Source organism: Echeneis naucrates, unplaced genomic scaffold (assembly GCF_900963305.1).
Source record: "Echeneis naucrates unplaced genomic scaffold, fEcheNa1.1, whole genome shotgun sequence".
In the NCBI taxonomy this organism is placed as follows: Eukaryota; Metazoa; Chordata; class Actinopteri; order Carangiformes; family Echeneidae; genus Echeneis; species Echeneis naucrates.
Window position 1 is genome coordinate 1,105,349 of NW_021780167.1, and position 15,293 is coordinate 1,120,641.

Below are 15,293 nucleotides of genomic sequence, written 5' to 3' on the forward strand. Positions count from 1 at the left end.
ATGAGCCGCTATAATAATCTTGTTCAAGATACGGACCTTTAAGGGTTCGGGTTAGTCCTCCGATAGGACTCTGTGTGCCGGTCGGTCGGGTTGAAGTGGCAGGGGATCCCGGCGCCGAGTCCCAGCCCGGTGAGTTGAGCCGTGGATGGAACGGTGGTCCGGTGGCCGGATGCTTCCGAGGATCCGTTTAAATGTCCGGGGCTGATTAGAGTCGGAGCCTTGTGTGTCCGCGGCGTGCTGGATGGGACGCCGGCGGCGGCCGTAGCGGACTATGGTCCAATCACCGTCCCTCTCGTGCTGTGGCATCCCATACGCGTCTCGGTGCGTGTAAAAAATGTCCCCGAATTAAAGGGGAGAGGTTTTAAAAACAATAGAGTGATTCAAAAACATCGCGGAAGACTGGAATTCTTCTCAGAACGATATTTATTGAAAAATAAAACAAAAAACAAATGAGACTCAGTACAGGATGAGCGCTACGTTTCGGTCACTGAATTTGACCTTCTTCAGGCTTACAACACAATTTCTGAATATATAAGCAAGGTTAGCATGAATACCATCAGGAATGCCGTCCGATGTGTCTTTCTTGCAGGTAGATGGGGAGGAGACTGATGTTAACGTCTCTGGCAAATTGGAATATCGCGGTGCCAGAGGTCAGGGGTCAGTCAACAATCTCAACACCGCCGCCCAGTGGAAAGGAGGGTAACAGCAATTCCCAAGGCAAAACCATACACATATATATACACAGATGAGGGACGGTGAATAAAAATTCAAGGTACAAGGTACAGACTCTGACTTAAGCCAGCGACCCAGTTTGCGCCTGGTCCAGGAGGAGGATACCTCAAAGGGGCCATGCCAGTCAGGCTCCCTACAGATAATCACTTTATTGATTTCATTTTCAATAACCTCAGTGTAGTGATTTTGGAGGATTAGTAGTGCGGTGTGTTGCCAGTTTCTGGCATTGCCTTCAACCAAAAGGTAAGTGTTGTCATTACACACTGCTGGTTTTATGAATGAAGCCAGTATGTGTGTCATGCGGCTTATTGTGGGCGGGGCTTCATCCGCCTATACATTCATCAAATGATGGACCGCCGTCATAATTTTATTTAATATGCGGACCTTCATACAAAAATCGTGGTCATTTGACTGTACACTGTGTGTAGGTGGTGCAGCACCCTCCCTCCGCTGGAGCCTCGGTCTGCTGGATCTGGTGACGGTGCCACGATCGATGATTCGGCGATCCTGTCCGGTAGGATTCGGTCCGGGGATGCGGCGGAGTCCGCGGCTGGAGTCCTGCCAGCTCGGGCGAGTTCCACGGACTGCATCTGCATAGCTCCGGTGGAAAGTTTGGCGGTGCGTTGAGGTGCCGCGGCGGTCTGAGGGAGCCGGTGTGTCACCCGATTTGGTTCCCCCCAGGTTCCTGTTCCCCTTTACGCTGATTCACGACCGAGTCGTGCGTGGTTGCTATGTTACCGTGCGTACTTACGGAAGAAACGCAAATGAAAACACAGCTGGATGTACTGAAAGCGAAATGGGAAAAAAGTCACACCGGGCTAACTGCAGTAGCCCAGGCTACGTTAATTTCACCGTCATAATAAAACTATCAGTGTGTTGGCTGATCTCTGTTTCTGTGCTTGATGTTCCCTTTACTGATGTATCTGGCTCACCAGTTGGCAAAGTATGCTTCAACCCATATGGCTGTAAAAATAACCGTAAGATCTGTTCTCTTTTCCAATGTAATATTGTTTCTGTTCCTCCTGGAATATCTTCCTGGATTAATAGTGTGAAAAAAATCTGGTCCCTGCTTCAAAAACTCTCCGTGGTTATAGATAAAAGAGGTGTCATTTATAATTATAATTATTAGATCCATTAAAATATTAGACATAGATTGATTATTTAGATGTTTAGATTATTAGACATTAAAATATGATGATATAGATGGACATTATGCTTACTATATATATATATTTTACTGTATAACTTTGACTGTTGTCTCTCTCTTCTGGAAATGTAAAAAATACCCGTACATTGTGGCAAGGTATTTGTAGGTTTATTATTCTCGGTTTTATAAAGAGTGATATTTTAGTTGAAGAATATTCTTTAATCAATGTCATAATTCATGCAACGTTTTGCAACCACCAATGCAGACTTGCCTAAATGAAACTTTTGTGTTTATGAAAAAGCTGGGCCAGTATATTAAATTTACATATTTTGCTAAAGATCTAAGATGTAAGACACCCTTAAGGAGGTACACTTTCTCAGGTTTCAGATTGGTTTAGTTCAGTTGGTCAGTGGAGGGAATACGAGGAGGATGACGGGGACAGTGACGAAGTTTGGTGTGTCCAAAACAGAGATCGATGCTCCTCTCCTCTGCAGCTGTCGTTCCCTATAACAGAGCCTCTCCACCTCCCTCTGAAGCTCCGCAGCCCCGCAAGAAACCTGGCGAGGTTTTACTATTTCTTATTTGAAATTAAATAATAAATAAATAATAAATAAGTTAATAATAATTAATAATAATACATAAATAATTAATAATAATAAATACATAAATAATAATAGTTAATAATAAATAATTAAATAAATAGTAACATAAAAATCAACTGATTCCCCTTAAAAAGAAAAAAATGTATAATAGGCCTTATCATGCACCACCTTGCTCCAGATGTTTTTGTAGGATTCTTCTCCTTGATACCTCCATTTCTGGACTTCCCAAATCTCAGCAGCGTGATTTTCCGTCTGCTGGCTTCACCGGTGTCATGCTAATCAGGTAAAGGGTTAGGGTAGTGGCTGCGGGAAGACAAATAGCATCAATTTGTCTTCCCGCCGTGTGGTTGCGGGTTTAGAGGTGTGAATCTTGACTTTCAGCTGGTACACCACAAACTGGGGTTAGGGTAAGGGTTAGGTTGTGGTTTTAGGCCGGCAGAGACAACCCCCGTGAGGTTGGTAAGGGTTAGGGTTTCAGACCAGGTTACTGTTGATTAGGATGTTGCGGGCAGCCAGGTCTCGGTTGGGTTAGGGGTTAGGTTACGTCCTCAAATTGACAGAACACTAAGTCAATGTCGTGGTCATGGAAGGGTTAGGGTTAGGTTTTGTGTAGGGAGGCGCTCGCACTTCCCAGGGGCCCCCCGACCCCCTCCCCAAATAGATATTAAGTGTTTTTATTTTTATATTTAAAATTAAATTAAATAAAAATAAAAACTGAAATAATAATCAACATAAAACCCATTAACAGGGTAACGTTTCGAGTCTGTGTCTGTCAGGTTATTTAGTCATCCACTCCGATGTTACAAGCCACATGTAACAATTGCACCACTTACTGGGTGCTTGAATGGCATCTGAACATATGCATGTGGGGAGTCCGCGTAGAGCTGCAGAAATGTAACCTTGCTTTCTTTTCCAAGGACACCTATCAAGTCATCACTGGTCATCACAGACCTGCTTTTGGATAGTGGGTCTGCTCATATCCTTTGGGGATAGGTTGGCAAGTAACTGTCTGAAGTTTCCAGTCACTGTATTGAGCAACTCTGTGGCCAAAATGTTGTAGAGGTCTTTTCTGAACAGCCTTGTGTCTGGTGCTGTTTTGTCAGATGGGAATACAGTTAACAGTAGGTAGTATCCACCATCTACTTATCCAAGTTTGTGTCCCACAGCATTTTTGAGGGCACGGATGCCATCTGGACTGTATTTAGTCAAGTCTTCATGTTTCTTTATGATGTGGTAATGTGGCTTTAGCAAAGGTGCTTTGAAACGTGGAAGAAAGATATGGTGCAGCCCACCTAGCAGCCCTTGCAGTTTTTCAAACTCTATAACAATTCCATCCACATCAAACATGTATTTCAGAAAATGATGGGGATAGGACACTGTTGTTGAATGCAGTCCCACATACAAATCACTGTGCATGAAATCTTCCACACAGCTGAACTTCTCAAATGCATCAAGAAAACTTGTGTTTTCAACGCCCACATCCCAAAGTTCATCTGTAACATTCATTGGTATGTCCAGATTCACTGTCAAGGTTAGGGAACAACTACAGGAAAAGAAGTACTTATTTGTTGAAGTACAACTTTGTTTTTTCGTATTTCTTTTTAAAACTAATCAAATAGTAAAACCCCAAACAAAAAGAACAAAATAGGCCTGTGCGCAGGGTTGAAATGTTTTGACTTGTCTTGGTCTTCCTCAGGCTAAGTGCACAGTGATGTTTCCCCAAAAGCAAAAAGAGAAGAAGTGAGTGTCTAAGCCTTGCTTGGCCTTATATACTCTCCCGAGCTCCGCCCACTCTGTTGAAACTGTTTTTAGAATGTAAGTTTGTTTTGAAACTGTGTTTTAGGTTAACCTCAATCTTGGAGGCAGCGGCAATTTATTATGTGTCTGTATTTGTGTGACAACGGATTCAAAGTGCAGACTCTTTGCAACACATCTTTCTGGGGATTTTCTGAGGGTCCTCACTCTACCACAAGATAGAAATGGGTTTGGCTACCAACATGTTGCATGTTAGGGTTAGGTTTGGGGGACAAAAGGCTCATTAGGGTTAGGGTTAGGAAAAGGGATGATTACCACGATTAGGGTTAGGGTTAGGGTTAGGGTTTAGGGTTAGGGTTAGGATAGGGGTACTGAACCCGTCTCCATCTGGAGGCGGGAGATGCACTCTCCATCCACCCCCTAGACCAACCCTCATCCCGGTCCCGTGCAGGCTCGCGGGTCCGCTGGTGGCGTCTGCCCCGCTGGACCAGCATCCAACCATCCTCAAAGAAAGGACCCATTTGTAGAGGGTACCTTTCTTTTTTTATTTGTGATTTTTAATTTATTTATTTATTTATTTATTTATTTATTTATTTATTAAAAAAATGAAATATTAAATTATTTAAATATTTTTAATGAAATAAGGAAGGTGTGCTTCTTGAAAATAATAATAAACAAAAAAAGGACAACGTTTCGATCTGTATGGGTCTTCCTCAGGTCCAAAAAGAAAAGCACACAAAAAACTCTTTGGAAAGAATGGCTGGATGCTGTGTTCCACTCAAAAGTCTAACCGATAATGAGGTTTTTCTCTTGAGCGTCTCCCTTTTATATCCTCTGTTTTTTGAGTTATTTTGTCTTTTCGTCTTTTCTCTTTATTTTATTTTTTGGTTTTATCCTTAGTACTTTTTTCTTTTCTTCCCTTTCTTTTTAATATTAACCCAATAATCTCCAAATAAAATGAAATTATTATTTTTAACTCTTATTTATTATATAACTTATTTATTTATTTGTATTTTAATTATGATATTTCCTATTTATTTATTTATTTTTCCTAAAAATATTTTTAATCCCTAAATTATTAAATTACTAGTTTATTTTACTTAAAATAAAAAAAATAAAAAAATAAAAATTAGGGTTAAGAATGAAATTAAGGTTAAAATTAGGGTTAGAGGGTTAGGGTTAGGGGTTAGGTGCTTTGAAGAAATGAGATCTCCACCTCCCCTGGGAGGGGGTGGAAGTGGCACCGTCCGTCCACCTGTTGGCTCCTCCCCACTGGACCCGGTTGGGCTGTTGGCGGCGGCGACCATATTGGACTTCAGTCCAACCGCCTTGTCCCATTGTTATTGTCTTCTTTTTTTTCTTTTTTTGTTGTATTTGTTGTCTTTTTTTTTTAAATAAAATTCAAATTGAAAAAAAACTGTGTCCTTTTTATTTTTTCAAAAATTGTCTTTTTAATGAAAAAAGCAAAAATGAAATTACAACTTTTTATATATTTTTTTTAAAAAAAGAAAAAGAAAAAGTGTGCCTAAACGCGACATTTCGACCCTCGCAGGGGTCTTCTTCAGGCGAGGCACACTTAAATTAAAAGACAATTAGCAAAAAAGCTAATAATTATCATAAAATAAGAAAAAAGAATGGCTGGTTTTAATTGCTGGAATGTTGTCCCTCCGAAAACCAACAGTGAAATGAGCTCTCTGTGGTTTGTCCTATTTATACTCTTCCAGTTGGTTTCTTATTCGGTTATTTTTTAAAGTTCGTCAATCGTCTTTTTTAATGTTTTAACCTTTTTTAACCCTATAAACACCATTTTTTTATATATTTTTTTAGGAAAATTATTAGGAATTAACCAATATATCATTTTTATTGTTTCATATAGAAAAATAATTTTTTTATTTTTATAATTTTTTTATATATATACATTTTAAATCTAAAGATAGATTTAATATTTAATATATATATATCTATATATTATATAGATATATATATATATGTATATATATTAATATAATATATTAATATAATATATTAATATTTAATAATTAATTAATTATACTGATCTAATTTTGGGACGGCTGGCATGTCTGGCGTGTCCCGGAAGGATGACTGGCATGTCCCGGACGGACATCTTTGGGATGAGAAGTGCAAACAAATATTCAATTCAACACTATTTCAACATGAGAATTCTACATGATCATGGAAAAATAAATGTTGAAACAAGGTAGTTGTGAATTTTTTTTGTCTCACAGTGTTGGGACGGTCGGCGTGTCTGGCCTGTCTCGGATGGCTGGCGCGTCCTCACCTTGCCTGGCATGTAGGATTGAAATCAAGAAAAAAAAAAAAAAAGTAAAAAATCTGTTAATTTAGGTATAAAATCACACAGCTCAATATTGGCTAAAATTCCCAATCAAATGTCATTATGGGCTTTATAAGGAAAAAGTCCATAATAGCATTTATCATCCAAATTCTGATCTACAGCTTTTTTGGGTGGTGCAAAACTGGTGCAACACTGCCCCCTACTGAAATTCCACAATTCCCACTTCCACAAGATAAGAAGACAATAACAATGGGACAAGGCGGTTGGACTGAAGTCCAATATGGTCGCCGCCGCCAACAGCCTAATCGGGTCCAGTGGGGAGGAGCCACCAGGTGGACGGACGGTGCCACTTCCACCCCCTCCCAGGGGGGGTGGAGATCTCATTTCTTCAAAGCACCTAACCCCTAACCCTAACCCTCTAACCCTAACCCTAACCCGAACCCGAACGCGCTGGTCTTGGTCCCGTGTCTCTACGACCTTCCGTTCCCGAGATATGGACCCTAACCGTTAGTTAGTTAGCTAGCTGGGGAAGCACCAAGAAACGACAAGACCCGCCTTCATGCAACAGCACACTTTTTTGGAAAATGATCATCTGTACGAACCAGGAGAAGAGCTTCAGTCCCCCAACCTAACCCAGACTCCATGTCTTACCTCTCCCGTAACATCGGAATGGATGACTAAATAACCTGACAGACACAGACTCGAAACGTTACCCTGTTAATGAGTTTTATGTTGATTATTATTTCAGTTTTTATTTTTATTTAATTTAATTTTAAATATAAAAATAAAAACACTTAATATCTATTTGGGGAGGGGGTCCGGGGGCCCCTGGGAAGTGCGAGTGCCTCCCTACACAAAACCTAACCCTAACCCTTCCATGACCACGACATTGACTTAGTGTTCTGTCAGTTTGAGGACGTTTTAAGACATTGTGTCAGTGACAGACATGCCCCCTAAAGAAGACACCACGTGGTGGAGGGGAAAGCATGGCTTTCAGGTTGGCTTCTTTCCCAGCGAGTGCGTGGAACTCATAAACGATAAAGTGCCACAGTCCATGACCAACTCTGTGCCAAACCCAGCCTCCCCCTGCTCTGGCCTGCAGCCTGCTTCTTGGAGTCTCTTCCCCCCATACTAACAGTAACCTAACCCCTAACCCAACCGAGACCTGGCTGCCCGCAACATCCTAATCAACAGTAACCTGATCTGCAACCCTAACCCTTACCAACCTCACGGGGGTTGTCTCTGCCGGCCTAAAACCACAACCTAACCCTTACCCTAACCCCAGTTTGTGGTGTACCAGCTGAAAGTCAAGATTCACACTTCTAAACCCGCAACCACACGGCGGGAAGACAAATTGATGCTATTTGTCTTCCCAACCCAAAGTCACGCTGCTGAGATTTGGGAAGTCCAGAAATGGAGGTATCAAGGAGAAGAATCCTACAAAAACATCTGGAGCAAGGTGGTGCATGATAAGGCCTATTATACATTTTTTTCTTTTTAAGGGGAATCAGTTGATTTTTATGTTACTATTTATTTAATTATTTATTATTAACTATTATTATTTATGTATCTATTATTAATTATTTGTGTATTATTATTAACTATTATTATTAATGTATTTATTATTATTAATTATTTATGTATTATTATTAATTATTATTAACTTATTTATTATTTATTTATTATTTAATTTCAAATAAGAAATAGTAAAACCTCGCCAGGTTTCTTGCGGGGCTGCGGAGCTTCAGAGGGAGGTGGAGAGGCTTTGTTATAGAGAACGACGGACCCTCAGTATCCAGGCCACAGTTACAATTGTTACCTACAGCTGCAGAGGAGAGGAGCATCGGTCTCTGTTTTGGAGGGGTTAGAGCTCGGTTTCATGTCTCTACCACCTTCCTATCAGAAGTTATTCAAGAATGTCTAATCGTGGTAATCATCCCTATACCCCTTAATCCTAAATCAGAGGGGTGCAGGTCTTCCATGACATGATCAGGACAGGGTTTGGGGTGGAGCAAAGCAAGATGAAGAGGAATGCAACATTTGGGATGCCTCTAATAAAGAAAAACCTCCTGTCCTCAACCGAGGACAGGCTCAGTTCTCCCGCCCTAACCCTATCCTCAAATGTCTAATCGTGGTAATCATCCCTATACCCTAACCCTAAATAAGGAGGCAAATGCTCCAAGATTTAAAAGAAAAACAGAACGTCTCGAGAGAAAGAGAGCTGGGGAAGCAGAGGAATTCGCAAAACCTTCAGAATGACATCCTCCATCCATCCTGCAATTGTCAATAGATTTTAAAGATGCCCTTGAAATGATCCCTCATAACTTTTTTCAGTCTGTCCTTCTCTCCTTTCCCTCTCTCTTAAATTCCTGTTGATTAAAGTGGTAATTAACATGTTGTAATGTAGGCAACAATTATTTAGTTTTTTTCTTTTTCACTGCCAATTGCTAATAGGTTTTTTACTGCCAGTTATTTAAAAAAAAATTACCTTGTCATGGTTGTAGTTTTGTTGTGGGTTTCTTTTTCTGTTCTCTCTCCCTACCCCTCCTCTTTCTGTTTTTCAGGCACAGTGAGTGTGCTGTGGAGGGCGTGGCTGGTTGTCTGGCTCTGCAATGAGGCTCACCGGTTGGTTGTGCAGCTCTGTGACGAGGCTCACCTGTTTCACATCCACTAATCAGTCCTGCCATAAAAGCCTGGTCAAGTCTCCGCTCCTGTGCCGGATTATTCCTGTTGGTAACGCTGAGCTTAGCTCCTAAACTATCTTTTGTGAGTTCTGAGGCAGACCTCCTTTTTCCTGTACTCCCCTGGTCCTCTGGTTTTTTGCAGTTCTCCTGGGGACCTCCAGTACTTCTGTGTCCTCCAGTGCAGCCTCTGTTTGCCAGCCGTCTACAGCCACCACCAGCCCTGTTCTTCTTTTTTTGGTCTGCAATAAACCAACTTGGACTAAACTCCCTGTCTCTGCACCTTCTTGGGGTCCAATTTAAAACACCTTTGACGACTTGGGAAGAGTGTTGTGTTCTGTATTTTCTATTCTATTCCAGCTGATTCTTGAGTGTTAGAAGTTTAGGTTTCAGATCTGATTTACCCAAGTTCGTAAGTATCTGTTGAAAAAGACCAACGTGTTCTTCATGTACTTTGGGTAATTGAGATGCAGTGCATAGGTAAGTCCAAAGACAATGTATATGGCCTGGAGCAGACTGTCAACATCCATTACAATGTTTCCCTCCAAGATGATTCCCACTCAGGATGCTTTGTGGTGAAGGGACTGTGTGTGTGGAGTGATGTTTTCCTCCTGATCTGCTAAGGAAATGAACTTCTCCTCTCTTTGGCTTCTTGATTCTCTTTTTAGGTGGCTCTCCACAAGGAGAGTGCTTCCCATGTGTGTCATTAAATAATCAGACTATAACAGCCATTTATCCAGAGTGATGTTATTTTGAGTAATTATTTCTGTGAATAAATTATGTTATGTTTTAAACCGTTGTTTGTGATTATTGTGGCTATAATTGTGACAATTGCTGGATTCATAACAGTCAGTCGAGTTCGAGTTCACTCCATGTAGATTGTGTGTTTATTATTTTAATTATACATTTTATGTTGTTCCACTTTTCATTATTTTTATTATATTACATGATGTAGGTACCGCCTGCCTGATAATACAGACACCAGAGAGTTCTGGCTCTGCCCTCGTGCACGTTGCTTCGTCGGTGAACTTGACCTGTAAGTGAAGTAAAATAAAGTCTTCCTGTCCTGCCGTAACGGTGCATTTTTCATTGAAGAATTATTTACAACCTTGTAACCCGCAACACCGCAACACCCCTGGCACGCTACCCATCCAGAAACCAGGGTTACACCTGGGAACAGGGTGGTGCCCCGAAGTGTACTACTGATAGTAAATATTTTAGACATCAATAATCACTTTCATAATCATTCATATTGATTGCCAATCTCCAAATTACTCCCACTGGTGCCCGACAAAGTCGACTGTTGTGCACTAGTAGTATATCTGTTGTTTTCACAGTAAATTACCGTAAACAAATACTACTGTGAAATTTACGGAGGCCAGAACAGCAAACTGTAATGCATCATACGTTGTGACTGTATTTTCTACAGTAAAATTCTGGCAACCACAGCCACTGCCAGGATTTTACAGTTTTTTTTTTACAGTGTATGGTTCAGCTTATCTTGCTCTGATTTGCAGCTTTTATGGTTTTGGTTCATTCATAGCATCATTTTCAACCACAACCAGCAGCTGTTTTTAGAGATAAATCTCTAAAGAGGCACAGCAAAATACTTCCTGCTCAGCAGCAAACAGGAGGCACATTTAAACAGCTTAGAAAAAGAAAAAGAGCTAAAAGTCAGATTAGAGCCGTCTTTAGAGCCGTCTGGTCAGCTCAGTTGCTTTCTAACAAGTTCTGTGTTGAAAAGCCAACTGGCAGTTGTTATACAAAAGAGGTTAAATAAATATTCTTTTTTTTTTTTTTTTTGTTACTGCCATTTGCTGTCTTTTGGACAAAGTTTTAAATCCAATAACATTGCAGGTAAAAGTTTCCGCTCTGTATCGCATGCTGCTGTGTCGAGAGTGATCATGACATGTCCTCTGTGGGAAGATATGACTTTAATCAGAATGAGATATCCATAATAAGGTTTGTATGGCTCTATATACTCTTAAAAATATCTACAATTCTATTTTTCTTATTCAATCTAATGTTTCCTGTCACAGAGAGGGAAGGTGGTCACACAAACTTTGGACAATATTGTAGATAACATGGACTTGGATGCATACGCCGTATGTCCCCGCTGTAAGCATATGTACAGTATGTAAGTAGCAGTTTGTAATAGGTTTCATCAAAGTGTTTACATTTTTGTGTTATTAGTGCACATATTTTATGTCATATGTACCATGTTGATCTTTACTCCACAGTTTAGTTTTCATCAGAATCTTTGTTCGGAATGTTACATCAAAGGCAAATGATGTCATAGAGCAGAATGACCAACTTCAAGGCACAATAACAAGCTCCACAGTCGGTGTGTGCATCAGACAGTGACGACACATTTCAACAGCCAGCGTTTCATATTTGGATTTTGGATTGCCTTTCCATTTTAACCCATCTTTCTACGTTGGACGTTTTTTTGACAGCACTGGAATTTTCCTCTAACATCAAATCCTGTGATTGGTAAGTATGTTCAGTTTGCCAACTTATCTTAGAATTGATACTTTTCCTCACAACATTGGATTCAACGTAGGGTTAGGGTTAGACAGTTTAGAGTTAGACAGTAGAGTATTCCTATGCCTATACAGTATTCCTCTGACGGGAATGCTATTTCTTACATTGTGACACAATATTGTGTCCACATCCATCCTGTTTTCAGCTTGTGATGGCATCAAAGACGTCCCCCACTCCATGTGTCCAGGAGGGCAAGTTAGTTGAAGGGGGCTGGCTCAGCTCCAAATCCTGCCGATACCAGGTGCAGTCCATTTTGGGAGAGGGCACCTTTGGAAAAGTGGCAAAATGCACAAGGATGGATGACTCGAAGACGGTCGCCATCAAAATGGTCAAGAAAAGGAACGACCAAGCTGAGAAGGCAAATGCGGAGGTACGTAAGCTCTACGTGACGATCAAAGTTAGACTTGTGCTGTATGGTCATCCTTTAGATTTTGGTTCATTCAGCTGTGTTCTTAGCTGCAAAGCTCATTTAGAATCTGCCTGACCAGACGTACCTCCACAGGTGGTCATACTTGAGAAGCTGAAATCACTGAACGCGGACAAATGCGACATTGTTCAATGGTACCAGGTTTTCAATAACAATGGCTACATTTGCCTTGAGTTTGAACTCCTGGACAAAAGCCTCTTTGATTTCATGAAAGAAAGGTTCTTTCGACCCCTTTTTCTGAGTGAGATCAGACCCATCATAAAGCAGGCAAGAACCCTAATGTGTTATGATGTAAACAGTATAAACATTGAAAAATGCTGATAAATAGTTGAAATAAATGTTAAATGTGTGATATTCATGACTTTTCAGCTTGCCAACGCACTTGAACACTTGAAGAGTATTAGATTAATACACGCAGACCTCAAGTTGGAAAATGTGATGTTGGTCAACCATATTCAGCAGCCATACAGAGTCAAAGTGATTGACTTTGGCCTGGCATGCGAGGTTTCAAAAGCCAAGGTGTGCTCATACATTCAGAGCCGTCCATACCGGTGAGTAACTGCAATCATAGCTGATCTCTTAGCGTTGTCCCACTATCCATTAACACTAACTGTCAATGTCTTTATGAGGGTGTTAAGCCAGCAGAATTCATTGTGCTCCAAAATATTGGCAGTAGCTTTCATAAATGTATGATTCTGGGTTCTTGTCCTCTCTCAGATCTCCAGAGATTATTTTGGGGCTCCCATTTACAGAGGCCATAGATATGTGGTCTCTGGGCTGCATCGCTGCTGCTCTGTACATCGGCACTCTGCTCTATCCTGGCAATTCATCATATGATGTAGTAAGCAGCACTTCAGCGATTCTTAAAAATCTTTTTTTTTTAACATGGACACATGATAAGAGTTAATGTGCCTGAAGATAGGATAGAAAAAGAATCCATAAAGAATTCATCAAAAGCTCCCAGCCCTTACTTTATGTGTTGTATTTACAGATGAGGTACATCGTGGAGACGCAGGGTCAGCCGCCGGATCATCTGCTCACACGCTTTTTCCAAAGAAGCCGTCAATGTGCCTCTTCTCTTTGGAAACTTAAGGTACCTACTCAAAATGTGCTTCCTTCTTGTTCTCATGTTTATGCTCTGTGTTGGTGTTTGTCCAAGCCTGATGTGCTCAGAATGTCATTGCTAACAAATATACTATTAGACACAAGAACAGGTATACAAAGACACAAAGATTCAGTCCCAGGATAGCAGAAGGTTAAAGCTGACCTCTCTGGATAGCATCCTGCATGTAGGTGTTCTTTTTCGTCTTTTTCTACGTACACTTTGAGCTTGAACTTATTTCTTCAGCTCAGAGAAGTTACCCTCGGTCCTGAGGAAAACCTCAGTCCATTGTTGTGTGTTCATGTTTTAGCTCCGCCTCATCAAGACTGATAATTATGCAGATAAAGCTGCAGAAATGGCTGATGTGTTGATGTTTGTGGACATGCTGAAAGGCATGCTCCATCTCCACGCTGCTAAACGGATTACAGGTCTTGCTTTAAAACGATGGAGGCCTTCTGCAACAAAACAGGTAAATCTGTGCGTCCATTACCACGGCAGCCCCGCTGTAGCACCGCTGGCCTTGTCCGGCTCAAACACGTCAGCCAACACCCCTGCTCCGCTAACCAGACGACACATTCAGATAGGTCAGGGGCAAAAAGAAAGCTCCATCATAAAGATGAGGATGTAAACAAAACATCTCATCCATCCAAAAATATCAAGTCTGCCTTTGACCGCCATTATTCTGCTCCCTACGGAAGGCCACACAAACGCCAACGCCACATTACACCTCCGTCTTACAGCACCGAGACCAAGAGGCAAGCTCAGTCACACTTGCCAAGAAAAACGCCTGACGACCATTGGCAGTCTAGAAAAAGAGGCCGAGAGAAGGAAATGAAGGCCTGACGTTAACACGTTTGAATTGCACTGATTGTACGGTTCATGGATATGAATTCATATGCATACATTATGAACCTGTTGCATTGCAAAAAATAAAAAAAGAATAAAACAAAAAAGCTCCACTCGTTCAGTCCGGTAATAACCACTCAACAGGGAGGCATCCCTACAAAGCACTTCACTGCCAGATTGAAATATAACTTTAGTAGTAGAGAGTCCAATTTACTGCTGCTAAAGCTGAATCATCAAATACCTCTAACTACATAATAAATCTCTTACAATGGCAGAGAAAAATACACTATAGCAGGCTGGAACTGATAATAGCGGCGTGCAATGAGAGCACAGCCGGGTGCTGAGAAGTAGCCTGAAATATTCATAATGCTGCAGTCCCTCCTCGCTCATGATTTCTCTCTGTTTCCTTTACCATGACATCCAGCCCTAACGTACACTGCCTTTCTGCACTCATCTACTGGAAAACAAAGCAGAGAAATCAGGGTCTGCAAACCATTTTAAGCATTTCCCCGTGTTAGATGGGTAATTCTCTCCCGTTCTGAGGCCTCCCCCTGCCGCATCACAGTGGCGTCCCATTGGTGTTCATTAACAAAGCTCGTCAAGAAATGGAAAAAAAACCCTCATCTTTCTCATTTCACTCCTTAGTTCTCTCTGCTGCCTGCCTCCATCCAGGTGGAATTCTCTGCTCCTGGATTTTAGGCCAGTTGCATGCAGAAAAACAACCAACAACAACCAAGCACAAAAACAAACAGGAGCTTGCGATTGTAGAAAAGTTTTAGTTTAGTTTTAGTTGATATGTTTTTGGGTTGTGCGATTAGGAAGGAAAAAAAAAGCCACTTCTTGTGTGTTCTATCTGAAAGGAAGGAAGTTCCTGTACTCTGAATACTTTCTCATGAGAAAACTAGTGACATGCAAAAAGAGATTAGTCAGTGACAGTTCCACATTCCCTTTTCAAAGACAGAGAACAGCTCTGAGTCCAGCATGACACATGATGGTTATTTTACTCACATGTTGTTAACCATGACACTTCATTTACATGTGCACAGGGTTTTTCTTTTAAGAAAGGCTTATCATTTTCTGCATCATCTGAGATTCAGCCCAGACAACAAACTCAGTGATCGTCTTCTTTACTGTCAAACTAAA

General features: G+C 41.0%; 1 protein-coding gene across 1 annotated transcript; it reads left to right on the plus strand.

Moving 5' to 3' along the window:
• The first annotated feature begins 562 nt into the window (after positions 1-562).
• LOC115038357 (homeodomain-interacting protein kinase 1-like) lies at positions 563-13,366 on the plus strand. The gene is made up of 8 exons (XM_029497216.1): positions 563-699; positions 1,161-1,350; positions 11,921-12,145; positions 12,278-12,469; positions 12,572-12,753; positions 12,920-13,043; positions 13,194-13,218; positions 13,362-13,366. Exons 1-8 carry the CDS (start codon positions 563-565, stop codon positions 13,364-13,366), a joined length of 1,080 nt encoding a protein of 359 aa, XP_029353076.1.
• The last annotated feature ends 1,927 nt before the right edge of the window (positions 13,367-15,293 follow it).